The sequence below is a fragment of the Plectropomus leopardus genome, chromosome 11, assembly GCF_026936395.1.
Source record: "Plectropomus leopardus strain MGB_pleo_1.0 chromosome 11, ASM2693639v1, whole genome shotgun sequence".
Lineage (NCBI taxonomy): Eukaryota > Metazoa > Chordata > Actinopteri > Perciformes > Serranidae > Plectropomus > Plectropomus leopardus.
Window position 1 is genome coordinate 24,514,063 of NC_142186.1, and position 26,567 is coordinate 24,540,629.

General features: G+C 40.4%; 2 protein-coding genes across 3 annotated transcripts; one reads left to right on the forward strand and one right to left on the reverse strand.

Annotated features, from left to right (window-relative positions):
- Positions 1 to 1,807: 1,807 nt before the first annotated feature.
- tubb5 (tubulin, beta 5) lies at positions 1,808 to 6,353 on the reverse strand. Of its 2 annotated transcripts, none has more exons than XM_042489371.2 (5): positions 6,195 to 6,353; positions 3,545 to 3,653; positions 3,246 to 3,353; positions 2,905 to 3,149; positions 1,808 to 2,793 (listed from the first exon to the last, which is right to left on the reverse strand). In XM_042489371.2, the coding sequence occupies exons 1-5, from the start codon at positions 6,249 to 6,251 to the stop codon at positions 1,981 to 1,983; spliced, it is 1,332 nt and encodes a 443-aa protein (XP_042345305.1). In that variant the 5' UTR covers positions 6,252 to 6,353; the 3' UTR covers positions 1,808 to 1,980. The 2 variants fall into 2 exon arrangements, with proteins under 2 accessions (XP_042345305.1, XP_042345304.1); XM_042489370.2 differs by having other exon boundaries at positions 3,246 to 3,356.
- Positions 6,354 to 10,157: 3,804 nt separating this feature from the next.
- flot1b (flotillin 1b) lies at positions 10,158 to 20,673 on the forward strand. The gene is made up of 13 exons (XM_042489387.2): positions 10,158 to 10,314; positions 11,513 to 11,563; positions 12,038 to 12,113; positions 12,431 to 12,521; positions 15,388 to 15,531; positions 15,678 to 15,797; positions 16,185 to 16,280; positions 16,871 to 17,023; positions 17,932 to 18,113; positions 18,203 to 18,248; positions 18,413 to 18,550; positions 18,931 to 19,095; positions 19,188 to 20,673. The coding sequence occupies exons 2-13, from the start codon at positions 11,521 to 11,523 to the stop codon at positions 19,212 to 19,214; spliced, it is 1,281 nt and encodes a 426-aa protein (XP_042345321.2). The 5' UTR covers positions 10,158 to 10,314; positions 11,513 to 11,520; the 3' UTR covers positions 19,215 to 20,673.
- The last annotated feature ends 5,894 nt before the right edge of the window (positions 20,674 to 26,567 follow it).

The following is a 26,567-nucleotide window of genomic DNA, read 5'->3' on the forward strand; positions in this document are numbered from 1 at the left end:
AATCCAACCTCACCAATGTCACTAATGCTCTGTATAGGAGAGCCAGTGATGTTCTGGGCAGTTTTAAGCACCCACTGTAGAGCCTTCCTGTCCTGGCCCGTGCACAAACCATGCCAGTTCATGATGTTTCCAGTTAGTATGCTTTCTATTGCTCCTCTGCAGAAGTTGACCAGGATCTTGCTCTGGAATTTAGCTGTCCTAAGTTTCTGTAGGAAGTAGAGTATTATATGCAGTAAGGCACAACATAACCTGGTATAAAGGTATTAATGATGATACTTATTGACCTTGAGGATAAGTCTCAAATATGGTTCCAAAAGGTAGGACACTACTATTGTTATTTGTTTTTGTGCTTATATTTGGCCCACATTACCTCACAGTAACCCCGGGACCATGGGTTAATGATAATGATAAAACAATAAGCCCTAGGACACAGATATGGACCCTACCACCACTTCTATATAAGAGCAAGACACACAGACACACAGACAAGACACAGGAGGTTTGCATCTCTTTCTAGTCATGTGAGTCTTTTGGGGGTTATCTTCATCTTACTGAAAATATTTCCTTTCTTACTTAATACAGTGTCTGTGTCACTGAGGTAATTTTGTGTCTTATGGTAGTTTTTGTCTTTTAGATGTGATTTGTGGCTCCTTGTAGTTTTTTTATGTCTTTTGGTAGTTGTATGGATGTCTGAGATAATTTTGTGTATTTGGTGCTTTGCATCTCTTTCTGGTCATAATACATCCTTTTGTGGTGCTTGTCTTTTTGTAGTCATTAGGGTCTCTAGGTAGTAATCTGTGTGTTACTGAAAATCTTTCCTTTTTTACCAAAGTAATTTTCTGTCTTATTGAGGTAATTTTGTGTCTCATTGTGGTAATTTTGTGTCTTAATGAGTCAACTTGTGGCTTCTTGTAGTTGTTTTATGTCTTTTGGTAGTTGTGTAAATCTCCTTGTTTTTTTTTTCTTTTTTGTTCATTTTGTTTTGCTTTGTAGTCATTTTGTCTTCTTGCGGTTGTTTTGTATCTCTTTGTAGTTGTTTTGCACATTTTTGTAGTTATTTTGTATCTCTTTGCATCTATTTGTGTCCATTTTAAATCTCTTCCAGGCTGGTTCTAATTTGAGTGACGTTTTGCAAGTGAAGGGCATGGGACCCATGACACTTTGGGCCCCTGGGCATGAGCCCACTAGGCCCTTTCAGTAGTTATCCATACTTGAGGCCTGTGTTTGACGAATGTGGACCCAGCAAATAAATTTATGCCCTCTGGTCCAGGTTCAGCAAAATGTTGCCAGCAACATTTTGAAGTGTTATGTTTATTTGTCGAAATTATAGTTATACAAGCTACTTACTTTATTTTGTGGTGCACCTGCATCTTCACCCCCAATGCAAAACCTGACGAGAAACTATAAACGCATATATTATTTTTTCTTGGCACAGAGAGAAAAAATTTAGTCTGGCTCTATCATGATGCATATTGGCTGTGTGCCCTTAACCATTACCTCATTAAATTGTCCAAAAATAACTGGAAACCATGTTTGACCTACTGCTTGTCTGCACCAACAGCCTATAGTCCAGACTGAGAATTCCTGTTTAAATAACTGTTCTATAGCTAAATGCTCATGGAACAGAATGCTACTTATTCATGCATGATGAAATTAATTGACACAGCTATTTTTATGGCTGCAGGAAATAGCACATGGGTGCATCAATATCATCTACTGGCGAAAACTGCTGACCTCAACAGAGTTAGCATTCATCCATCTCTGGAAATCCTTCGTGATATGCAAGCATTAATGAAAGGCACACACATTTTCATTTGAGAACTTTATTCGCAGTCAATCACATGGGATAGCTAATGAAGGCTAAAGTTTAATTCTAGCAATACTTCAGACACTATGTTTGTTCCTTGGTTACTTTTGTGGTTGTTCTTTTTTGATTATTTTTGTTTTGGCATTGACATCTTGACCTTCACATCTTCATCTTCAAGCATCATCTTCAGCCTCCTCCTCAAATTCGCCCTCCTCTTCGGCAGTGGCATCCTGGTACTGCTGGTACTCGGACACCAGATCATTCATGTTGCTCTCTGCTTCGGTGAACTCCATCTCATCCATACCTTCACCTGTGTACCAATGCAAGAAGGCCTTACGGCGGAACATGGCTGTGAACTGCTCAGAGATGCGCTTGAACAGCTCCTGGATGGCTGTGCTGTTGCCGATGAAAGTGACGGCCATCTTGAGGCCACGGGGTGGAATGTCACAGACGGCGGTCTTCACATTGTTGGGGATCCATTCTACAAAGTAACTGCTGTTCTTGTTCTGGACATTGAGCATCTGCTCGTCGACTTCCTTCATGGACATGCGCCCGCGGAATACAGCTGCGACGGTCAGGTAGCGGCCGTGACGTGGGTCGCAGGCAGCCATCATGTTCTTGGCGTCGAACACCTGCTGGGTGAGCTCGGGGACAGTGAGGGCTCTGTACTGCTGGCTGCCTCTGCTGGTCAGGGGGGCGAAGCCAGGCATGAAGAAGTGCAAACGGGGGAAAGGCACCATGTTGACAGCCAGTTTGCGGAGATCGGCATTGAGCTGACCAGGGAAGCGCAGGCAGGTGGTGACCCCGCTCATGGTGGCAGACACCAGGTGGTTCAGGTCTCCATAGGTGGGTGTGGTCAGTTTCAGAGTGCGGAAGCAGATGTCATACAGGGCCTCATTGTCAATACAGTAGGTTTCATCTGTATTCTCTACGAGCTGGTGGACTGACAGGGTAGCGTTGTAAGGCTCCACCACTGTGTCTGACACCTGAGGACATAAGACAGAATCTTTCTTCAGTCTCATGATCTGAGAGGACAAAACCTGAGGCAGGAAGAGCTAAAATTAAAATTCTTCTGCTCTATCACAAGAGTACGTTACCTTAGGAGAGGGCACGACACTGAAGGTGTTCATGATACGGTCGGGGTACTCCTCACGGATCTTGCTGATGAGCAGGGTTCCCATACCGGATCCAGTTCCACCACCAAGGGAGTGGGTGAGCTGGAATCCTTGCAGGCAATCACAGCTCTCTGACTCTTTGCGGACCACATCCAGGACTGAGTCCACCAGCTCAGCTCCCTCTGTGTAGTGACCCTTGGCCCAATTGTTTCCAGCACCGCTCTGGCCTGCAGGGAAAAAGAGACATATGAGCCATCTTTACCTCTGCTCATAAAAGGCTTTAGTCATTCAGTATCATGATTACATTGCATTATTCAACCCACCGAACACAAAGTTGTCAGGTCTGAAGATCTGCCCAAAGGGTCCAGACCTCACAGAGTCCATGGTGCCAGGCTCCAAGTCCACCAGAATGGCTCGCGGCACGTATTTACCTCCTCCGCAAGAAAGAGAAAAGATAGGGAGAGAGAAAACATACCAACTCAATAATGCGGAAAACCACATTCTTGGATATTATATGAAACATAATGTGAGAAAATCCATGCATGACAGCAGCCACGAGAAAATAATTACATGTGAAACTGCAGAATTAAATGGCAAATCAGCTGTTCGGAAGATAACATACCTGTAGCCTCATTGTAGTAGACACTGATCCTGTCCAACTGCAGGTCACTGTCTCCGTGGTAAGTCCCTGTGGGATCGATGCCGTGCTCATCGCTGATCACTTCCCAGAACTGCAGACACAAAATGGAAGGTATCACATGACAGTTACTTGCAAAGAAAGTACGCATGTATCCGTTAGCGATGCGGTTTATGGGACTGGGGACTTTAAATGAGGAAAACAGCAGTGGGTTTGCATTTTTTGGATTCTGATGAAAATGACAGGGTTTTTTCCCCTTGCACTAACCATATATTAACCCATTTAATACAATGCAGCTGTTAATATTTCCATCGAGTCATGACTTAGCAGAATGCAGCTCTTTCAGATGTAAAATGCAAAGGAGGGAGTACAAAGGGGCTACAGATCACTCTAGGGGCAACACTGAAAATAAACTCCATTTGCAGGCGGTCACACTACACTGAAGACACTGATTGTCTTCAAATCTGTATTCATGTCGTTACTCTTTAAAGACCACACTCACAGTGCGCGTATGCATTAAATCCCATAAGCGGGTGCGACTGTTGCATACGCAGGCAGCCATTTGCGTGCACATATTTTTTGTGATATCTTCCAACTATGCCTTTTTTTTAGTGTCATACAGCCTGCGATTTTCTGCTAACAGCAGCAATAGGAGGATTTAGAGTAATCTGGATAAGCAGGCCGTATTGCTGCTCAGTACTTAAGAGATTGGGAGTCAGCTGTGGTCTAAGTATCATGACATTTAAATAAGACCATGTAGAACAAAAAATGACCAAGTGACCTTAATAAGAGAGACATCACAGCAGGGTGACAAGAACAAAGAGCCGAAAAAGAGCGACTAAAAAGATGGACAAACTGACAGATATTTGACAGTGACCTGGTAGATGACTATCGGTAACGAATGAAAATAGGCCCAGTGAAAGAATGAGGACAATAAGCAGGAAAGCAATGCCACACCCTGACCTAATTCACCACAATGTAGCTCTTCAGCAATTCTGTCAATCATATCCACTGGACATCTGAGTCAATGAGTCCTGGGGGAATGGAAGCAAATGAGGATCATCGCTGCCAGTGGTTTAATACCATACTGGGCAAAACTAAGGCACAAATCCATGCTTTAAAAATTAAGATGTGTATAAATTTACTGCATCAAGCTAAATTGCACAAGCCTAAACATACACATCATTTACTACAGTTTGCATTCTGTGCTATGAAAATTCATTAAAAGCATACATAATGATTATAAGTCGTTTTTATTTCCTGTAGATATTCTTTCGAGGCATTACCGGCAATTGCCATACATTGAGAACCCAATGACTTCACCCACTGTGCATCAGCTGTTTCCTCCATTCCTCCCCCACCCCACCCCTAATTTGGTTAGGAGAGGAAATTGATTACAAAGACAGGCCCTGCTTTGCAGGACATTAAAATCTCTGTCAGCAGAGCATCACTGCAATAATGATGCATCCTGTAATATATGGGTTATTAGTAATTTGGTATTTTTGACTAGCAGGGTAAGATTCCTGTGTGTGTTTGAGAGGTCCCACTTAAACATATGCTGTCTGTAGCAAATGATCAGTTGTAAAACAAAAGGAGGCAATATTACAGGGATAATAACGGGCCCTCAGGACATGGACTGTAGCAGACTGCAATTGTTACTGTAAGACTGGGTGGGTGATGTTAGCCTATTGTACTTGTGAGGCAGACTGTAATTCCCTATTAAATACAGTAAAAATACATTTAGAAAATGAAAAAAGCGAGTATATGAGAGTGTTTCAATGCTGAAAGCACTGATTATGTCTTTTAGGAAATGCGTTTTAATTGTCTTTTTAAAGGTAGCAATTCATTCTTCACCAATTATCCATGCCACACCCTTTCTACAGCCCCCCCTCCTGCTTTCTCACAGGCTGAAACAGCAGTCTGCGTCTACACCCTGCAGGAATAAAAATCGAATCAATATAAACTATTGATTCATCAGTCATATGGGGGAAAAATAACCAGGCCTCCCATCCCTTCTTCTACTCATTGTCTAAAATACCAGCCATATCTGCCTGTGCAAGACAAAGAAACCAGTGCGGAGTGCGTAATACACTGACTGAGGGGCTCTGACAAGTGAAGAATAGGCTGATTTTTTTTCTTTCTTTTCCCCCTAGACAATGTCTTGAGGTCAGCTGAATCCTCAACAGTTGAGACGCAGACACGCCCGGTGTTGTGTGAACAAAACCCGTCGAGACACAAGAGCCCCGTTATACCGTTATTTCAATGTGAGTAAGCACGGTCCGCTGCTCCACACCCACCCACCAGTTACCGCAGTGCACAAGATCCAGACAGAAAAGCACAGGAATAAACACCAACAATTGAGTTTTTTTCGCATGGTATAAGTGCATTTCATGATTTACGATGTGTAAAAATACAAAAAAGTATCATATCTATGAAAGGAATGGGTTTTTTAAAACCGTGCGTAATGAGACAACAGGAGTCCTTTGTCTTCATTTAATCAAACAATCAGCCACATAAGGACTTAAAATATGATTGTGTCCTTCATAATGTGCCTGTGGCGTTTCATCAGTAATATGATTTATTTTTTTAAAAAAATAAAGAATAAAAAATATTCTCAATATTCATATTTTCTTACCTTGGCACCAATCTGGTTACCGCACTGGCCGGCTTGGATGTGCACGATTTCCCTCATAGTGGATGCTAAAGTTTCACAACGGCGAATAGGCAGATCACTTGCTGAGGACGAGGAGCCGACCGTAGACTACCGTTAAAGTGCCGGACAATGCATTTATAACGCTGGAGCGTTTCCAGAGCGAGGCTGGGGCCGGGGGAGGGGGCGTGGTTAGACCCAAGACCCAGCTGCTGCGCGCAGGGATTGGCTGATAACACTGACCCAGAGCCGGGATGAGGAGGGGCGCTGCTGCAGATCAGGGAGTGGAAATAAGATCTAGAGATTGGCCAGAAATTTACCAGCTGGTGTCCAGAGAAACCCAGTGACATGTACTACAGCTTTTTCTTATGTCAGACAACACAAGCGAATAACCAATCAGCAGTTTTAAATCAGTCCTCTTACTGTAACACGCCCTGCAGAGGAGACAGATGGCAGGAATTTCAGTTTCAAGCCAGAGACGAGATGAGGTCAGTCAGCTCAAGCCCCTCTCCTCAGGGTCCTTTGTCTCACCACAAGGCCCAGTTAGTAACTGCTCTGAAGCCTTTTTCATCTCACTACATGCTCTTGATGATTCATCAAAAACTCTCTTGTCTCTAAAATTGTTGAGTCAGACTTTGAGGTGTCATTTGGCCATGTTCCTCTGGTGCATTTCTTTTAAAGGGCAGTTTCAGTATATTTAAACCTGTCCTCCATTTTCCCCACATCTTTGTGTGAGTGACTAATTAAATCAGATTAGATTAATAATTTTTGAAACTGGTCTGGTATTGAGTGATAGGGTTGCAATGTAACCAATTTACATCCACTAAAAACACTTGTTTTGCCACTGACATGCTCAGATTGTTATTTTAAGTGTATACTGATGTTATTGAAAGGCCTCCTGCAGATGTGGACTACTTTGTTAGATAGTAAAGTCCTTTTTGTGTAACCAGAAACAGACCTGAAATTATACCAACCACATTCAATTTTAAGGAACAATATTAATTTTATTAATATTAATCACCATCTCTGGTTTGGCTAAAATGTAACCTTAACCCTTTGAAACCTGGATCGACATCAGTTTTCTTGCGCTGCATTCAGACGCCGCTCTCAGGCATTTACACCTCTGAAATGTGAGCAAATTAGCAATTTGGCAAAAACGTGGCAAAAATGTTGCAAAGGTGAAAAAAGAGAGAGGTTGAGAGAGAGGTGTGAGTTTTGTAACTGCAATTTTTGGGCTGTTTCTGGTTAAACAAAAATTATTTATTTTTAACAAAAAGGTTGACCTCTGCAGGGACTCTTTTTATATTGCTGTTTAGACGCATATAATACCAATCTGAGCCTGTCAGTGACAAAAACAAGCACTTTTGGTGGGTGAGAACTGACACTAATGAGTGATCATACTGCAGCCGCTTGTGGCTTCAGCACTGTCCCTCAATACTGGACCAGTTTCAAAACTGTCTCTTTCATTAGTCACGTAAACACAAGAACATGGGAAAATAGGATCAAGGTTGATAAATATCAAAATTTCCCTTTAAGACCTGTGTACCTGCGTAGGCTTAGCACAGAAGCAAACCATAAAACTATTTGCAGTGAAGCGGCTTAATTATTTCTGATGTACGTCTGTATAAATGTAATGTGAAACAGTGTATGACTTGTGATGTGAGAAAAATATTATAGAAATCTGACAAGAAAGTGAAATACAATGAAGTCTTCATCTGCAGATGGAGTCCAACTAGTTGTCATGGAAATATAGTTGCTCAAAATTTCTTTTTTTTTTTATCCAGGCACTCCAAGGACTTCTCATTCATTATGGCTTAAAAGCCTCATTTTTAGCTTTGGAAAAGTGTTTGCAAAAACAATCTTGTCTCAAGGTCCATTTAGCAGGTGTTCTGTAGCTATAGTGTGTAGGATATTCACAGAAAAAGTGAGCTGACACAGCCTTATGATAAAGTTTGTTGAACACATGTATGTTGGTATGAAGCAGCATAAAAATGACCCTTTGCTGTCCGAGGCCTCCCAAAAACAAAGTCATACTGTAAGAATTGGATTGTTAATGATGTCAGTAAGCTACAGTTCTCTGTCCAGGGGACTGTGTGATTAAATATGAAGAACTGATCCTCAACTCAAAGCCTTGTTCGAATAAGAGGACAAATCTTTGATCCAAGCTCCCTTTATACCTGTGGTAAAAAGTCTGGGCTTGATGCTTGATGTTTGGTCAGAGTGGATCTGATGGGCGAGCTCGGCCCCTGATCCCGTCTCCGTCCATGCCCATGATATAATCAGATTAGAGTTTTAATAGTGGATTACAGAGCATAAACCAAACTCTGCTGCTGGGTGATTTATTATTTTTATGACATAGTCTGGTTCAGGAGTTCTTGACATTATATTTTATTGAAATTCCTTAAACTAAATATAATTTTACTCTGAATTTATTTTACAAATAGAAGCAGTCATAGCTGTGAGACTAAGTCTAATAACTATGCAAAACTGCATTTCAATTTTTGACATTAATACTGTCATATTTAAATACATTATACATGTTGGCGTGCACCAAGACGTTATTCCAGTGCAGACATCAATCATGTAGAGGAGCACTGTTGAGATCCATAAGTCATAAGTCAGTAATAATATTATGTTTTTATTATTCTGATGGTAATTAAAATGTCAGACATTTAATGTATGGGCAACTTCCTTTAAAAATCACAACATAAATATGGTAATCTGTTTTTTTTTTAGTCTTTCAATCATGTCCTTTGTTTGGTTTGTTCTCTCTCTGCTAAATGCTGCATCCTCTGATGTAAATCAGACATTTAATGCACAAGTAAGCTGTGGAATTTGTTATATAAGAACGTACATTCAGGCACAGTTACTGACTCTGCTGCGACAGCTGGTAGCTGATGCCTTGGGCGATGCAAAGATACCAAGGTCAATAAAAATCAACATTGTCAAATCATCTCTAACAGGTTGAATAAGACATTTCATAATGTAATATTTACTGAATACATCCTGTTGGCTGACAGACCAAAAATAGGCCTATACAAAACATCAGGTAAGAAGTACAGCACATGAACAAACAAACAGACAAATATTTGAAAGACTCAAGTATAAATATGAAATACAAAATGTTAAATATATATATATATATATATATATATATATATATATATATATATATATATATATATATATATATATATACGGACAAAAAGATGAGAAAATAAATAGGTAAAAAAAAAAACAAAAGACACCAAATATGAAAAAAGTACTATTTTAAAAAAAAATTCTTTAACTTTGTTTCATCTGTTAAATATTACATTACATTGAAGCACTGTGTTTTAATGGGTGAGGGAAAAAAAGATAAAGTTGGTGTCAGAATCTGATGAAATGCCTAAATGAGGAGGGAACTTTGAATTATGATACAGTTTTAATAGCTTTTTATTTTGGGGAGTGTTGAATTAAATCAATGTGTTTGTGGTCTGGTTGTTAAAAGCAATAAAGCATGGTCTTCAACCTGTGAATCTGCATTTATGGATATGGGATATGGCCAATATAATAATAAGATTAATCATGTACATTTGGTTTTCCACACATTCCTCCAAAGAAAGACAAAACCGTCATCAATATTTTCAGAAATAAAATTACATAAATTAAGCCTTACATAAATTAGATTCTTCACAATAGGGCAATGCCAAAATAGATGCACAACAGTTTTGATACAATCAAGGCAGAATTTTTTTTTTTTTGTCCGTGGGAGTGTGTGGCTGTGTGAGGAGATGTAGCCTATATTTGGATATCGATGTGTATTTTTTTTTGGGGGGGGGGATGTGCAGTTGAAACGTCAATAAAAATATAGTTTAAAAAAAAGGACAGTGTGCAGTTATCACTGTTGACCCATGGTGTTGACCACTAGATGGCGTCATCGAGGCGTCATTGTTGTCATGAGGATGGGCGTGGTCACTGCACACTTCCCCCTGCTATCAGACATTTTTGCAATTCCAGTTGACGGGAAACGGGTCACGTCCTGAGCGTTGCAACAAGCAAACTGAGCTCGATTTATTCCTAAAAAAAAAAAGAGGGATTCTCTATTTGTATTAACGGGATATCGGTGAGTGTAACGGATCAAATTTGTTATGTAATGCAGTATGAGCTTAAAGCTGAGCTGTTTTCCGCCAGCGTAGTGACGTCCTCGCCCCAAACCCGCTGTCTTTTTTCAGCTAACTATAGCTAATGTTAGCATGCGAGATAGCGGTCTTTGCTCGGTTTTACATTTGATGAGCTGTATTTCTGACGTTAATCTTGCTTCTCTGGCTATGATAACACATGCTCTTTAAAAAGAACAGGATGTTAATTTGACTGCCCTGTGTTGGGGTTGTTGTGAAGGGGAGGGGCGGTTTGGTTTTCTGTAAAAAAGTGGGAGCTTTAGCTTGAATGATTGACATAGACGTGTGTTAGTTGTAGCTTGTTACTACCATACTCTTATCTGTCTTTGCATCCAAACAATCCATCGATCAAATACCAAAACTTTTCATTTTGCTCAAATATAAACGTGTGTGACTGGTGAATATCTTACATTATGGTTGCCATCAGTCACTGCAAAAATAGTGTTTGATACAGTCATAAATCAGGGATATTGTTTATCTGTTGAATAGTGTTGCATGTTCCCAAAGATAAACATTTTAGTTTACAGCATTTAAGTGTTTTTGGTAATGATTTCAAGGGCTATCATCTGGGATTTTTTTATGTCATAATACTTGTGTGAGTTGCTGTGCTGTAAATTCCCAAATAAAATCTAATCAAAACATATACTTAGGAATCCAGCTTTCTGGTTTCATATATCCATTATGCAAGGGACTGCTCGCTATTTATTAGAGGGGAGGGGGTGGTAAAGTAATTTTTAAATACTGGGAAGGGAGTAATGTTTTTGATTTGGCTTAGGGGAGGGACATTCAGATTTAAATGGTTGTATTTTGTTTTGTTTTTTTAAATACCCATAGAACCTCAAAACCTGCATGGGGGTTTTAAAGGCGTGTTTTCGGCAAAAATCCCTCAAATTACAGCAATTGTCATTGCCAGGAACAGAAATATGGTTATTTATGGTGTAGAAAGGGGCATGTATTTACCTCCAATCTCTCATGGAGGCTCAAGGAAAAATGCGTCTACTTTTATAAATATCGTACAGTCCCCTAGTATTCCAGTTTTTTTAGACTCAGATTACAATTATATCCAAGAAAACGTGTTGTAATGTTCATATTTTGTCAAAAGTCTTGCTTTATTTTTATTTTTTATTTTTTTACACAAATCAGGAGTCAAGATGTTTTACACGTGTGGACCCAATGAAGCCATGGTTGTGTCTGGTAAGATACTTGCCTCTTTTGTTTTGCCTAGATCTCATAGTTTCATGGTTATTTCTCGCAATAAAGTAATGTTAGAAAAGTTGGGTATTGAAATGCCTCTGCCAGCATGTTGATGTTCTATTGTTACAAACTTTCAGAAAGTCATTGTACTGTGTAGGTGTAGTAATAGTAGTTCTGTGATAAAAGCTTTGTTTACAGTGGATCAGTGAAATTACATCATGTGATTTAACCGTCACATGTCTTGTGATAAGATTGTATTGAGCAACACTTAGAGTCTGCTGTGAAGAAGGAAATTTCCGGCTTGCAATATTATGTAGACTATCATGAATAATTTGCACTACTCATGTTGTTGTAATACAGGATTGCAAGTTAAACTGTGCCCTACATCCAGTTACTGTATACGTATGAATAACTACCTCTATGTTACTGAATGGCAGTGTAATGTTTATGTTTTGTGTTTTTTTTCCCCCTCAGGCTTTGGCCGCTCTCCTCCTCTAATGATTGCTGGTGGAAGAGTGTTTGTCTTCCCATGTATTCAGCAGATCCAGAGGTGATCATGGTTTCTGTATCTCTTTTATGTTTTAAGTACAACACAGCTGCCTGATTTTGTCTGTTGGTCAGCAAAAAAGGGGTTTGTAGTTACATTTTATGTTATTAGAGGAGACATGATTTGCAGATATATTTTCTTCTTGCTGAATCCATTACCGGGCAGCTTGTCATTAGCAGGATGGGGGAGTGGTTTTTGTGGACAATAATTGACTTAAATTCCTCTGTCTCTCTTTTGCTGAGCCTTCTCATTCTTGCTCTTTGTTATAACATCCATCCACATCTCCACCCTCACTGTCATTTTATGCCTTTTCCTTTCAGAATCACGCTCAACACCCTGACTCTAAATGTGAAGAGTGACAAAGTCTACACCCGCCACGGTGTCCCTATCTCTGTCACTGGCATTGCACAGGTATGCTTAAAGAATTGGATGACTGAAATACCATGAGGCTTTTATTAAATAGAGTTAAAAAGCTGTGGGGGGGTTTCACAAAAAAAACATTATTTTGCAAAAAAAAGGTTTTAATTAAGGTAATTCAGGGCCAGAATTAACAACATCGATACTGAAACGGTTACTCTCAGTTATTGAAAGTGGCTTTTTTACTCTAATGTAGAGGAGAGTAAGAGAAATAAGAGCTAATAATGACCAATTATAGTATAAAAATGTAACATTAACCAAGGCTGAAGATCCAGTTTGACTAAAATATTCGTTTTACCACTGTACACCTGGATGTGTATACACCTAAGCTTCTCTGAAAAGACTCTGCCAGTGAACTTCGTTTCTTTGTTGGGGGTCTGGTAGCCGAGGCATTTCCCTCCTCCCCTCCTTCCTGTTGCACTCTTAAGTTCTCATGCATCCACTTTAGAATACATGCCACAGTGCAATGTTTGTATGACCTTTATGTTGTTTCAGTTTACACAACATAAACATAATAATAATAATAATAATAATCATCATCATCTTTATTCAAACAGCACTTTTCAAGCTTAAGCACAAAGTGATCCCAGATAAAAAGGTTTACAGAATAAAATAAGACGTCAGAAACCCACGTAGCCCCTCCCTGTCCCTTACAACAACCAAAATCAACAACAGTAAGGACATTAAAAGCACAAATAATAAAATAGCACTGCAAACAAAAACATATGAGGGTGTAAGTTCAAAAATACAATTTTATAACTGAGTAAAGTGTAAATAAGAGAATTAAGCTCATATAAGCTAATACATATTAAGAGTAAAAGAAATAACCATATGGATAGGCAGATAAGATGCTGATAAAAATGATGAAATCATATAAAACAGGTTGAACGCCAAAGTTATAGAGCAAACTCTTGACTTTAAAACAGGTAAAAGTGCAAAGTATATGGAAGTGCATAAAATAGTCACGTCGAAACTTAAAAAGGACCAAAGGACCACTCTAAAATGCAATGACAGTGAAGAATGTAACACCATCAAATCAGAATTTTAAGGAAAGGCTTTCTTATAAATAAATTTTCAGGAGGCTTGTAAAAGCTTCAGTGGAGTCTGCTGATCTCACGCTGAGGGGAGGACAGCAGTGGAGAAGCAAAGAGTACTTGTACTCGATGTGTTCATGGCAACAATATGTTGTTTACTAAGACATATTTACTCTTAAAATACAAATGAGTACAACACAGAAGAGAGAAACTGATCCCTGTTATAGTTTTGATCCTATAGAAGTATAGATAGTCACTTCTGGGTATTTCTGGCGTCATTTTCAGTTGTAACTATAATATATAAAGACATAAAATTAAACAACCCAACCTATCTGACCTATCTGTTGACTGATTTTAAGAACTGTGATGCTTTGCTGGCGTCTTTGAAACAGCAGATACTAGCATGGAAGCTAAACAATGTACTGCTGTGGATTAGGCCTCAGCAAAACATATTTTAGTCACCTAAAACAATCACTACCAGTTTAAGTCTACTCTATATTTGAATATTTGCTCCACTTTACTTTGCACAATAGGTGATCAGGGCAGAGGTAGACCAGCTAATCCACTGTTGGGTGCAGGAAAATGACTTTTTCTCAGTGGAGTCTGGCATTTTTATATAGTTTCAAATCCCCATCAGTAAGGGCTGTCCCACAGCAAGGCAAATTCTAAATATAGCGTATAATTAAACTGATATTACTTTTTTGGGTTGGCCTTTTTGATGTGACTTAGAACTTATCAGTTTAGGCAGAATTTGCTCAGTGTGCTTTGATTATATGTACGTGACCTGGCACTTTTCCACCCAAAGTTATTGTAAATAAACATTGTGATTTGATCTATTGATGCTAGAATTGATCTTTCAAACGAAAACAGTGGTACCTTAAGAATCAATATTTTGGTATCAATCTGCCCACCCCTAAAAGCGACACTGGTCTAAAGAAACATGTCTCATGGTCTCTTTATGACTGATAATGAAGGATTTGCAGTCTGAATGGACGGAAACAATGAACAAAATATTATCAGGCAAACATTTTTGTCAGAGCACAATACTAGTCAGTTTCACTGGCTTTTGGGGATGTTGTTGAACTACAGGCTGTACTTTTGCATTTTCATATTGCCCACCAAACACGCCTCCACCTCAGACACAAAACGCATAGAGCTGATCAAGAGACACACCCGCCCCCCGCTCTCAAAGTTAGACCGCAGTCTGATCACACGTAACACTAGGTAGTTCTGATCCACCACAAATCAAGATTATATTACTGCACTGCCTATTTCTCACCTAAAATGTTTTTAGGAACATATTTAAATGCCCTGCTTCCCCTTAATGTTTGTGAATAGGAAGTCGGTGCCATACTACTTTTTGGACACAGAAAACAGAGGCTTTAAAAAATCAGATCAAACTGTAAAACTAAGCAGCGCTGGTCAAATATAAACCAGGATTCTGCAACTGTATTGCAAATTTCTTGCCTCAGTGTTTTCAGAAACATGTTGTGGCTATCAGAGCAACGGTAATACGAGATCGACCGCTGCCACTGTTTCATGTGGAACGGTTTATTGGCCTGATATGTACGTAGCATTCTGTTAGTTGTCGGTTTTCTACCTCCTAAACAAAAACACCCTTTTTCTCTGTTTTCGCTGCCCCCATTTTTTTACTGCAGAGTCAGCTTAGATTTATGTGAGAGCTTTCTTTATGTTGGTTAAATACTTTAATTCTTGTGCTAATGGCTTACCTTTACAGTCAGATAATGCCAGATTTTTACTGTTGCAAACCTTTTACTTAATATCTAACCTGCTACTCAACTTTTCTTTTCCCGTCTTTTTTCCAGGTGAAGATCCAGGGCCAGAACAAAGAGATGCTGGCCACTGCTTGCCAAATGTTTATGGGTAAGTCAGAGGCTGAGATTGCCCAGATTGCCCTAGAAACACTGGAGGGACATCAGAGAGCCATCATCGCCCATTTGACTGTGGAGGTTTGTGGACTGACCTTAACAAAAAAGTATTTCTTGACATTTTCCACCCATAAATAAGTGTCTGGAGGCGTCATGTTAGTAATTCATCCCTGACTTCACAAAGTGAATGCTAATATATAACTGAATATATCCATCTTTGCGTGCAGGAGATCTACCAGGACCGTAAGAAGTTCTCCGAGCAGGTGTTTAAGGTGGCCTCCTCTGACCTGGTCAACATGGGGATTGGTGTTGTCAGCTACACGCTCAAAGATGTTCATGACGATCAGGTACTTAATATCTTTTGGGGTATTTTCTGCCAGTGCTAATGACAAAAAACTGAGTATCAAAACACCAAACACTTATAACTGGAACCGCATAAACTAGAATGTCGCTGTGGGCCTTAAGTATTTTCATACAAACGCTTTTAGTCTCACATTATTTCCTCTGTTGCAGTAATGCACTTAAGCGATTAATATTGACTCACTGTGTCTGACTCAACAGAACCCCCATTGCTCTTAACATTAGTGATAAAATAGGTCTAAGAGCTTCAGTGCAAACCACACAGTCTCTTGCTTTTGTTTGCCTAATGCACTGCCTTCCCTTTTGCAGCTCGAGTTGTGATGGCTCATATTCGATTGTCACTGTTTCCTCCCTTCTCTGTCTGTGTCTCGCAGGACTACCTTCACTCGCTGGGTAAAGCCAGAACAGCCCAGGTGCAGAAGGATGCCAGGATCGGAGAGGCTCAATACAAACGAGATGCTGTCATGAGGGTAAAATCATCTTATTTCCTCATCTCTATCATTCTGCCTATTTCATGGTTCCCATGGATCCCGACACAGCTTTAAAGGGCATTGAATTCATTAGTCTAAAAACATAAGGCCTTAATTGGCGTAAACATTTCTTAAATGAATCGAAGTCTTAAAAATGCTCAGTAATTGGATTTAGGATATGCTTAATATTTTTTTAATTGTTTTTTTTGTATTGTAGAACTTCAAAATAACTCTTTTGTATTTATTTATTGTGAAATAGGAAATTTGCCAAATTCCTTTTGCATGACCATCACTAAAACATCATGTTTTAATATTACAATAAATATTTGAGTACAGTTGTCCCTAACACTAAGCAATTGATGTCGGTTCATGTTTTCTTTTTTATTCAGTTTTTGTTATTGTAAAATTGGTCTTAAATTTAATGTCGAGTGGGATTTAAAAAAGATGTAAAACGTTTTAAATTTACCCTGCCTCAAGCTGTAGGGACCATGTATCTGCTCATATGAACCATCTGAAGATGACAATAATCCATCGTTCGAAGAGAAAAACCAACATTTCCTGTTTTCTGTCCTGCTACATTCTCTATACAGGAGGCGCACGCCATGCAGGAGAAGGTTTCAGCTCAGTATAAGAACGAGATCGAGATGGCAAAAGCCCAGAGAGACTACGAGCTGAAAAAGGCAGCCTATGATGTTGAGGTCAACACCAAGAAGGCTGAGTCAGAAATGGCCTATCAGCTTCAGGTACAGTCATCTGTTTGTGCTCTGATCTCTTGGGGCTATGCTGTGAAGAGCTTTAAAGTGGACCTATCCTGCTTTTCTTTATTTTCTGTCATTTGCATGTAATGTTAACGTTGGATGTTCAGATTAAACCCAAGTTTCAAATAATGAAGTAAACGTATGTAAAAGTAATCCATGTGAGCAAAAACATCACGCTTCAGACTGTTATGAATGTTTCCAACATTTTTTTCTACTTCCGAGTTGACTTCAGATCGTGGCAGATTTCTTTATACGGTCACCTGCTCCAGGCACATTACTGCAAGTGTTTACATTACATACACTGCTACACGTAGCAACATGATTACGTGTAATGCTGGAATATGTCCAGTTTGAAGATTTTGGTTTGGAAGCTTTTATTGTTTTTGTTTTTTTAAGGTAGAAAATGCTGCTCAGTCATTTTCCCGGCTGCAATGACGGCGCAACAGAGAAACCAATAGCACAGATGTCTTAGATTTGTAAAAGCTGACCAGTCAGAGCAGACCAGGCTTTTTCAGGAGGGAGGACTGAAAGAGACAGGTGCTTAATGGAGCAATTCAGACAAGGAGTGATAATGTGTTATGTGTGCGACCCACCGTGGGAGAGCTAAAAAAGTAGCTGTTAACAGTAAGCAGCTAACTCAAAGAAGAAAAACAGTGGCTGCAAATTGGAAAAATAGTGAGATTCAGGAGCTCTCTGCCCTCTGAGCCGAGGACGAAACTGGCCACCATATAACAGAGTAAATGATTGTTATTGCCTGTACTTAGTAGCAGCTCTATCACACAATCTCTGTGTAAAAAAAACGGGTTCCAGATCACAGATGACACCTGATCACTTTTCAGTGATTGAAGGCTGAGTAGTGTTGTTATTCCCTTTTTCTTTGTTTCCCTCGTCAGGTGGCCAAGACCAAGCAGCGCATTGAAGACGAGAAGATGCAGGTTCAGGTGGTGGAGCGGACTCAGCAGATTACACTACAGGAGCAGGAGATCGTCCGCAAAGAGAAGGAGCTGGAGGCCAAGGTTAAGAAGCCTGCAGAAGCAGAGCGATACCGACTGGAGAGGCTGGCTGAGGCTCAGCGGTGAGTGCTAGAGACACAATGCTCTTGTCTCATATAGTTTTGATGACCACTGATAAAACATAATGTGCAATCTCTCTTTCGCCTGGCAGCCTGCAGCTTATCATGGAAGCTGAGGCCGAGGCCGAGTCCATCAGAGTGAGTCCTGCTGCATGTTTTCCATGTGCACTTTCCCCTCGCTGTCTGTTCACATATCACATTTACCGAACATAATTACTTCCAGAACTTGTATTCCTGTAACCTTCTATCATCTTCTTAACTCTGAACATTGTGAGGATAATAATGCAAGAGTGTGTCCGCAGATTAAGGGCGAGGCAGAGGCTTTTGCCGTGGAGGCTAAGGGCCGTGCTGAGGCAGAGCAGATGGCCAAGAAAGCAGAAGCCTTCAAGCAGTACAAAGAAGGAGCCATGGTGGACATGCTGCTGGAGAAACTGCCACTGGTCAGTCTGACTCTCATAGATGAGTGAATAGATGAAGATAAATGTTAGAGCTGTGGGATAAAATACTGTGTGACTGTCCAACCTTGAAAACCCGTGAGTTTTTCATTTATAAATCCCATATAGTATGCTTATATACGTACATATGTTACTGCATTGTTTTTCAGACATGTATCCAAAAGTGAGTTTAGAATTGAATGCATAAGGAAAGCCCTGATGGTACAGTTCATTGAAGTTAATATGAACATAACCAACTATTAGACAATTGGAAAGGTTACTGTTAAATATTCACCCAATAATCAACATTTGGAGTAAATTATAATTTACAGTTCCATTCAGAAGTTGTAAAACCGTTAATTCCTCTGTTCGTTTTTGTCCTGCAGATGGCAGAGGAGATCAGCAAGCCACTGACGGAGGCTCAAAAGATCACTATGGTTTCCAGTGGCGGCTCGGAGGTGGGAGCAGCCAAACTTACCGGAGAGGTGCTGGACATCATGACCAGGCTGCCCGCTGCTGTGGAGAAACTCACCGGAGTTAGCATCGCCCAGGTGAGCCGGAGCATGTGTGTGAGAGACTAACGTGAGACAGAACAACCGCAGCAGGTGGTTAATATCTGAAGCTTCTCTCGCTGTCGTTGCAGGTTGGAACGCCCGCCCTTGTGCGTTAAGAAGAGAGGGAGAGAGGAAGTTATCAGGAGAGGTGTCACTAATATTCAGACTAGGAGTTCCACATCTCCTCCTCGTGCCTATAACCACTGTAACAACTCTGCAGCACCGTAGTCTTGTCTGTGTGTATGCATGTTTCACTTGTGTCTCTTTTTAAAGTTTGTCCTTTTATGTGGTTTTCTTTCCATCTAAGCTGTTATGCTTTCTGCTGTAGGCAAAAGCAAAGCAGCTGTGAGGGATGCAAATATTGATAAAGCAAATTCTTTTTACCAGGAGACAGGAATTCCCATCTTTGTTGGTTTATACTTTACCTAAAGTATGCAAGTTTTTACTTTTTTGCTGCTGTCATCTGCATGGGGACTCGGTCAATTAGCTGTTATTAATGGGTTTTTTTTTCACTTTTTAATGTAGATAAATAAAAAGTTTTGTGCCTTTTAGGCCATTAACTGGTGCTGAGTTCTTTATCGCAGCATCATTCCTCTAAGTCCTGCGTGAGTGTATTGTTACTGTTGTTTTTATCTACTAATAATTAACTCAACCTAGCATTGTGTTTATTTGATCTCTGTCCACACATCCATGATAAAAAGACAAAATTGTGGTGTTGACAGTTTACTCTGCATGTCTTTTGTAATAACTGACAAAAGTGGAAGAATCAGTGGAAGAATTTTCTGTGTTTCAGAAAGGAGGGGAAGGATGTGGTTGATGGGAACAAGCCGAAGTGGTTTTCTGTTGAAAGTAATGAAAGTATGTTGCAGTGATAAAAACAAAAAACAACCGTGACTTTTGACTTTGCTGCAGTGTCTTCAAGAGTTCTGTAAAGAAGGACCATCACTAACTAAACTGCCTGCTGCTTATTGTCTTTATGTCTTTGCTGCCTGGAATTTTAACTGATTCATGGGAGATACAATGTTTTTTAGTCTTTTTTTTTTTAGTGTACTGATTTCCATAACAATGTGATGCTGAGTGTTATTATAGATTTTGACAGATTTTGCATATTAGAAGGTGTTGAATAACAGTTTGGCCTCTCATATCAGGAGCTCTTTTTTCAGACTTTTCTCTAACAGCCAAAAGTTTTCCAGCTGCCAAGCCTTATGCATTTTGTTATCGCCAAGTGCCTGGTCAAAAGTCCTCAACCGTTGAGTCAAGTTGACTTCTTTACTTAAGCCTCTTACACTTCTGTCAGGGAATTTTTCCACATATCCAACTGATCCTAAGCCATCGGCCATCAGTAGCGACGGTCGTAGATGAAAGCCAAATCAGTCTCTATATGTGTTGTGTGTTCTTGTGACTAATCTTTTACTTTCCCTTAAAGGATGTGTTGTTGCATGTCTGTACTTTTAAGTTGACGTGAGTAGTTTTTGCATAGCTCTGAAGTTGTATACAAGTAAAGTATTCCAAGATTTATCTATAGTGAAATGTTCTGTAATATCTATACAATAAAACATGGTTTAATCACTGAAACCTGTTGCTGGGTTTTATCAGTGGCGTCATTGAAGTGGCTTAAATTTCATTTAAGCCCACGTGGAGCAAAGAGGAGAATAATCGATTAACAGAAAATGAATCAGGGACTCTATAGTTGACCTAATAAACATCAGGGGTGAAAATTACAATGTCAATCGCAATACTATATTACATCAATTCATAGGACAACAAAACAATATTTGCTGATATCACAAAGTCTGCCAATATTTGATTTTAATTTGATTCTGTTCAGAGGCCTGCGATGGACATGAGACTATGTCATAAATATTGTCAAATATTCTGCTTCTTGATGCTGTTTAGCCTTTCATGTTTCACTGCAGTCCCAACCAATTAGCCTATATTTCCCATTATGCTTAGATTTGGACTGAGTTTGCAGATAAGTACTTTTCGTTATCAATATAGTATGCAAATGTATAGCAAATATATCATACGTGCTGCTGACCCCTATTTGCATTACTGCGTTAATAATTTGAATAATCAAATTTAAACACAGTAAGTGATGCAAACTGTTTATATTTAGATAAAAAGGTTCATAAAATGTTTTGCTATTCTGCAGTATTGGATGACCTACTGTAGTATGATTTTTTATGCTATTTTTGACAGGGTATTTAAGCAAGTTTATGGTCAAGCTGTAGTTGGTAATTTTTATATAAATTACTTGAACTGTGGCTTTGTGCCTACGACCGAATCACAGCCCTGATGATATACGAGCACGACATCGCTCCCTCTTGTGTGATATCGCTTAAATATGACACGCCTCTACAAGCTACTGTATGTCGTTTTCAGCCATTTTTCTGACATGAAGTTTTGGACTTTTTTTGGCCTTTATTCCCACTTTGTACATTATGACAGGTCTCTAAAAGCTATAAAATGTCGTTTTCAGCCATTTTTATGACATATCAAAATTTGTCATTTTTCTACATACTATACTATGGTGTTTTTGGCCATTTTTTCAACATGCTAAATTATTAAGTTTTGGGGCTTTTTGGGCTCTATTCCCCCTTTGTATACTATGAAAGGTCTCTACAAGCTATAAGATGTTGTTTTCAGCCTTTATTTTTGACACCTCCAAATTTTAAATGTTTTCGACATAATGCACTATGGAGTTTTTGGCCATTTTTTCGACATGCTAAATTGTGAGGTTTTTGGCCTTTATTTCCACTTTGTATAATACAATGCATCTCTAGAAGCAATAACATGTCGTTTTCAGCCATTTTTATGACATGTCAAAAATTTGTCATTTTTCGACATACTATACTATGGTGTTTTTGGCCATTTTTTCAACATGCTAAATTATGAAGCTTCTGGCCTTTATTTCCACTTTGTATAATACAATGCATCTCTAGAAGCAATAACGTCGTTTTCAGCCATTTTTATGACATGTCAAAAATTTGTCATTTTTCAACATTCTATACTATGGCGTTTTTGGCCATTTTTTCGAAATGCTAAATAATTATTATTTTTTGGCTTTTTTGGCCTGTATATCTGTTGTGTTTTATACTGTTGCATACGTTATTGTAATTGCCTTTACACTCCCTGATCACAGCTTGTCGCTGTGGGACAGGGTATTGAGTTAGAGACAGGTGCGAAGAAGAGGTGTGGCGGAAGAGGAGAGAGAATCGAGGAAAGGAAGTACGGACGCTGCAAGATGCACGTTATGAGTGTCGCGCGCAGTTAAAAAGTAAAATCTTGAAGAGAATGGTAGTTTCTTTACTTGATTAAACGACACCACCAATTGGCGACGAGGGTGAGTGTTTCACTGCGGAGCCCACCGCCTTTCCACTTGTTGGTGACCCGCCGATGACGATCGAAACATGGCGAAAAATCTGCCAGACCGCCTCAAAAATGGAGAAGGTGACCAACAGCAACGCAAATGCTTCAGATGTGGCTCTCAGACTCACTTGGCTAGTGATAAAAGTTGCCCAGCTACAGGAGGGAAATGCAACCACTGTGGGGGGAAAGGACATTTCGCCAAGGTATGCAAATCGGGAGTGAGTGAAGTGAAAGAGGTCATAGTACCAGTGTTAGCTGTGCTCTGTGTCCATGATGTCAAGTTTTTGATAAAATTACCTGTAATGTCAACATTAAAGCTCCACAAGGAAATCCTCATGTCCTTGAGGTAATTGTAGATACCTGTGCTTCTGTATCTATACTGCCAGATACAGTTTGCAGGCAGCATTTTTCAAACTGCCCACTCAAAGAACCTGAAGTGAAAGTGATCACTTATGCAAAAGATGACTTACTTGTTATTGGCTGCCGACCAGCTACAGTTTCTATTCCAGATCAAGCCAACACAGTTCCAGCCTCCTTTTACATAGTTAAAGCTGGATCACCCCTGCTGGGCTTGGTTCTGATTAAAGCACTAACATCAGCATTGTTGATGGCAAAGTGAGCTACATCCAAGAGGACAATACAAAAGCTTCTGCTGTCACTACCCAAAGATCCATAGTGAACAATGTTGATTCTGCTTCACCTGATCACCTTGGGTGTGTAAAAGGGTTTATTCACAAGTACAAGTAACTCCCACAGTGCAACCTGTACGTCAAAGTTGAGACGTCTACCATTGAGTGTTCGCAAGGAGGTGTCGGCTGAGCTGGAACGTTTACTTAAAGCGGGCATCATAGACTGAGTGGATACATCTGAATGGATGAGTTCCCGAGTGGTAGCACGGAAATGCAGAGGAGGCATGAGGCTTTGTGTTGACCTCCGTGAGCCGAATAGGAGTGCAATAATGGACTGTCACCTTCTTCCTCATATGGAGGACTTGTTCGCAGAACTGGCTGGTGCTACTCATTACAGCCGGATTCAACTTGACCTCCTTCACAACCCATGATGGCCTAATTCAGTTCCCTCCGGCCTGGCTTCAGCACCGTCTACCTTCCAGAAAATGATGCAGCCAATCCTGAAGGATCTGCCAGGAGTACAAAACTACCTGGATGACATCATAGTCTATGGAGACTCCCGTGAAACACATGACAAACACCTACCTGCTGTCCTCCAGCGTCTTAAAGACGCAAACCTCCAAATCAGCTTTGACAAAAGCACATTCAGTCAAACACACATTCCATTCCTAGCGCATCTCATTTCCAAGGAGGGCTTACGCCCGAGCCCATATCACCTGACTGCCATCGCTCACGCTCCTGTACCAAAAGACATGGCAGCTCTACGCTCCTTCCTGGGCTTAACTTCCTGGTTCAGCAAGTAGCTGTCAAACTATGCTACTGTGGTTGAGCCATTGTGACAGCTGCTTCGAACAAACGCATAGGCTGAATTCCAGTGGACTGATGCAGCAGATAAAAGCTTCTCTAAGCTTAAAACAGTGTTCCTGAATAGCGCAGCACTTGCCATCTACATCTCCAGCCTGCCGACATTCATTACTACGACGCCTCAGACTATGGGTTAGATGCTGTCCTGATGCAGCTGCATACTGATAATACTGACTGAATTGTTGCCTTTGCTTATTGCACCCTGTCAGCTGTGGAAAGAAAATACTCTGCAATAGAAAAGGAAGCCTTTGCTTGTGTTTGGGCTGTGGAACGATGGAAAACGAACGTCTGGGGCCACAGATTAACACTCAGAACAGACCATCAAGCTCTCACCACTCTACTCAGCACCAAAGGCATGAGCAGAGCTGGCATGAGAACTGCACATTGGTCAGCAAGGCTGATGTGTTTCCAGTATTACATGCAGGACCGGCCAGGTAGTCAAAACATCACTGCAGACTACATCTCACGTGTTCCTGTCTGCGACGCCAGTACTGCTGCAGAGCCTGCGCAAAACTTGGTAGCAGAGATAGCTGAAATATTCCCTCTTCTGACTGCACTGCTGCTGGCTGATTTCAAAGCTAAATGCGAGGACTGCACTTCCAGATGAGGTACAGCCTTACTTCCTGGTTTGTCTTGAGCTCGCTGTGGAGACACCACTGATGTACCGTGGACATCACCTGGTAGTCCCAAAGTCTCTGTGAAGCGGATTGTGCACCTAGCTCATGAAGGGCACCAGGGCAGGGTACGCACAAAACAGCTGTACTGATGGCCTCACATGCATCTTGTTCACACTGTTTTGTCATCATGCCCAATTTGCCAGGCATGTGACACGACAGCCAAGACTTCCTGCCCCATTACAACCTGTTGAGTTTCCTGGGGGCCCATTCCAACATGTAGCCGTCGACATTGTGAATCCATTTGAACATGGAGCCTATAAGTGCAGATTTGCCGTCACCCTTGTGGATTTCTTATGTAAATGGGCAGAGGTGGCCTTTACACCCACTGCCACTACATCCCCCATCATTGATGTTCCTGGCTTCCGTTTTTGCTCGTGAAGGAAATCCTTGCACTACTACAATTAATAATGGGCTGCAGCTCACGTCTTCTGCCTTTGCTGATTTCCTGAGTGAAAGAGGTGTCAAGCACATTAGAACAAGCGTGTACCACCCTCAGGCAAATGGGTGTGTTGAATGCTTTAACAGAGTGCTGAAGGACAATATTCAGGCCACACAAGCATCCCAGCAACCCTGGAAGCCTATGGTCACCGAGATGCTTCACAGCTATCAGGCCATGGCCTATGCCACAACCAGTGAGTCCCCTTTTCAGCTTCTGAGGGGGAGAGTGATGCGGACAAAACTCAATTTCTTGCCACTTCCTAGAGACAGAGAAAAGTATGAACATATCAAGGCCAGAGTCGGGGTACAACAGGCTATAAGTAAAAGGTACACGAACACCAAGAGAGGTGCTTGGCCCAACAAAGTCACTGTTGGGGCTAAGGTCAGAGTGTGGAAACCTCACCACGTGGGAAACGGAGGGACTCAGTTCTGGCCTGAGCTTGTTTCTCCGGAGTGACGGAAGAAGGTGGAATGCAACACGCATTTCTCTCTGCTCAGGGAGAGCTGAAGATCCACCGGAGGCTGACGCTACAGAGGAAAGCGTCAGCCCAACAGAGACTTCAACAAAATTGACTGTACAGCAAAGAGGGACAAAACCACTAGCTTGGACTAAAGACTATGTTATGAAGTAACCTTAGTCCAAGATATGAAGACATGTAAAGGGTGTAGGCATATCGCTACCCTGAAAAAAAAGAGAGAATGTAAACTGAAAACAATTGTATTTGAGATATTTGAGCTATATAATGTGAATTTTAGTTATTGCAGTATTTCATACAGTACTCATGTTTTGATGAGGAATTAACATTTAAAGCACAACTGCAAGAAACCAATGTTTCATAGGTTGAGTAATTTAAATCTGAAATAATTGAAGACACATTACATTTTGTCATAGTCCTGATGATTGTTTATGATTCTGCATCAGAGAGTACTAAATACTTCACTGCCTATATGCCTATTCTGACATTTAGTCACTTGCAAAATGTTATGCCTGAATTGTATTGTTTAAATTGCTTGGCAATTTTACGCTAACACAAGAAATGTTTGCACTGCTTGTGCATGCTTAAGTTTTGACCGAAGAGAGGAATTTATTTGGATAACAGGAGAGATATGTTTTATACTGTAACATACTTAAATGTAATTGTTGTTACACTCCTTGACCACAACGTGTCACTGTGGGACAGTTTTGAATGAGGGACAGGTGTGAAGAAAAGGCATGGTGGCAGAGGATACATAGGAGAGAGGAAGGGAAGTATGCACCCTTAAGATGTACGCTACAAGTGTCACGCGCTGTTAAAAATAAAGTGTTGAAGACAACGCCAGTTTCTTCTTACTTGATTTACCGACGCCACAATTTCGACTTTGTATACGGTGACGCGTCTCTACAAGCTATTATATGTCGTTTTCAGCCATTTTTTGAGAGCGGTCAAAATTAGACTTTTTTCGACATAGTATACTATTGTTTTTTGGCCATTTTTTGACATACTGAATTGGC

What these genes read in the sequence shown, in the direction of transcription:
- flot1b (XM_042489387.2), top strand. Translation starts at nt 11,521, where the DNA reads ATGTTTTACACGTGTGGACCCAATGAAGCCATGGTTGTGTCTG. An exon ending in AAATGGCCTATCAGCTTCAG is followed by an intron (nt 17,024 to 17,931) that starts GTACAGTCATCT and finishes TTCCCTCGTCAG; the next exon opens with GTGGCCAAGACCAAGCAGCG. An exon ending in CCGAGGCCGAGTCCATCAGA is followed by an intron (nt 18,249 to 18,412) that starts GTGAGTCCTGCT and finishes GTGTGTCCGCAG; the next exon opens with ATTAAGGGCGAGGCAGAGGC.
- tubb5 (XM_042489370.2), bottom strand. Translation starts at nt 6,251, where the DNA reads ATGAGGGAAATCGTGCACATCCAAGCCGGCCAGTGCGGTAACCAGATT. An exon ending in GTAACCAGATTGGTGCCAAG is followed by an intron (nt 3,654 to 6,194) that starts GTAAGAAAATAT and finishes TTGTGTCTGCAG; the next exon opens with TTCTGGGAAGTGATCAGCGA. An exon ending in GTGTCGTGCCCTCTCCTAAG is followed by an intron (nt 2,794 to 2,904) that starts GTAACGTACTCT and finishes TTATGTCCTCAG; the next exon opens with GTGTCAGACACAGTGGTGGA.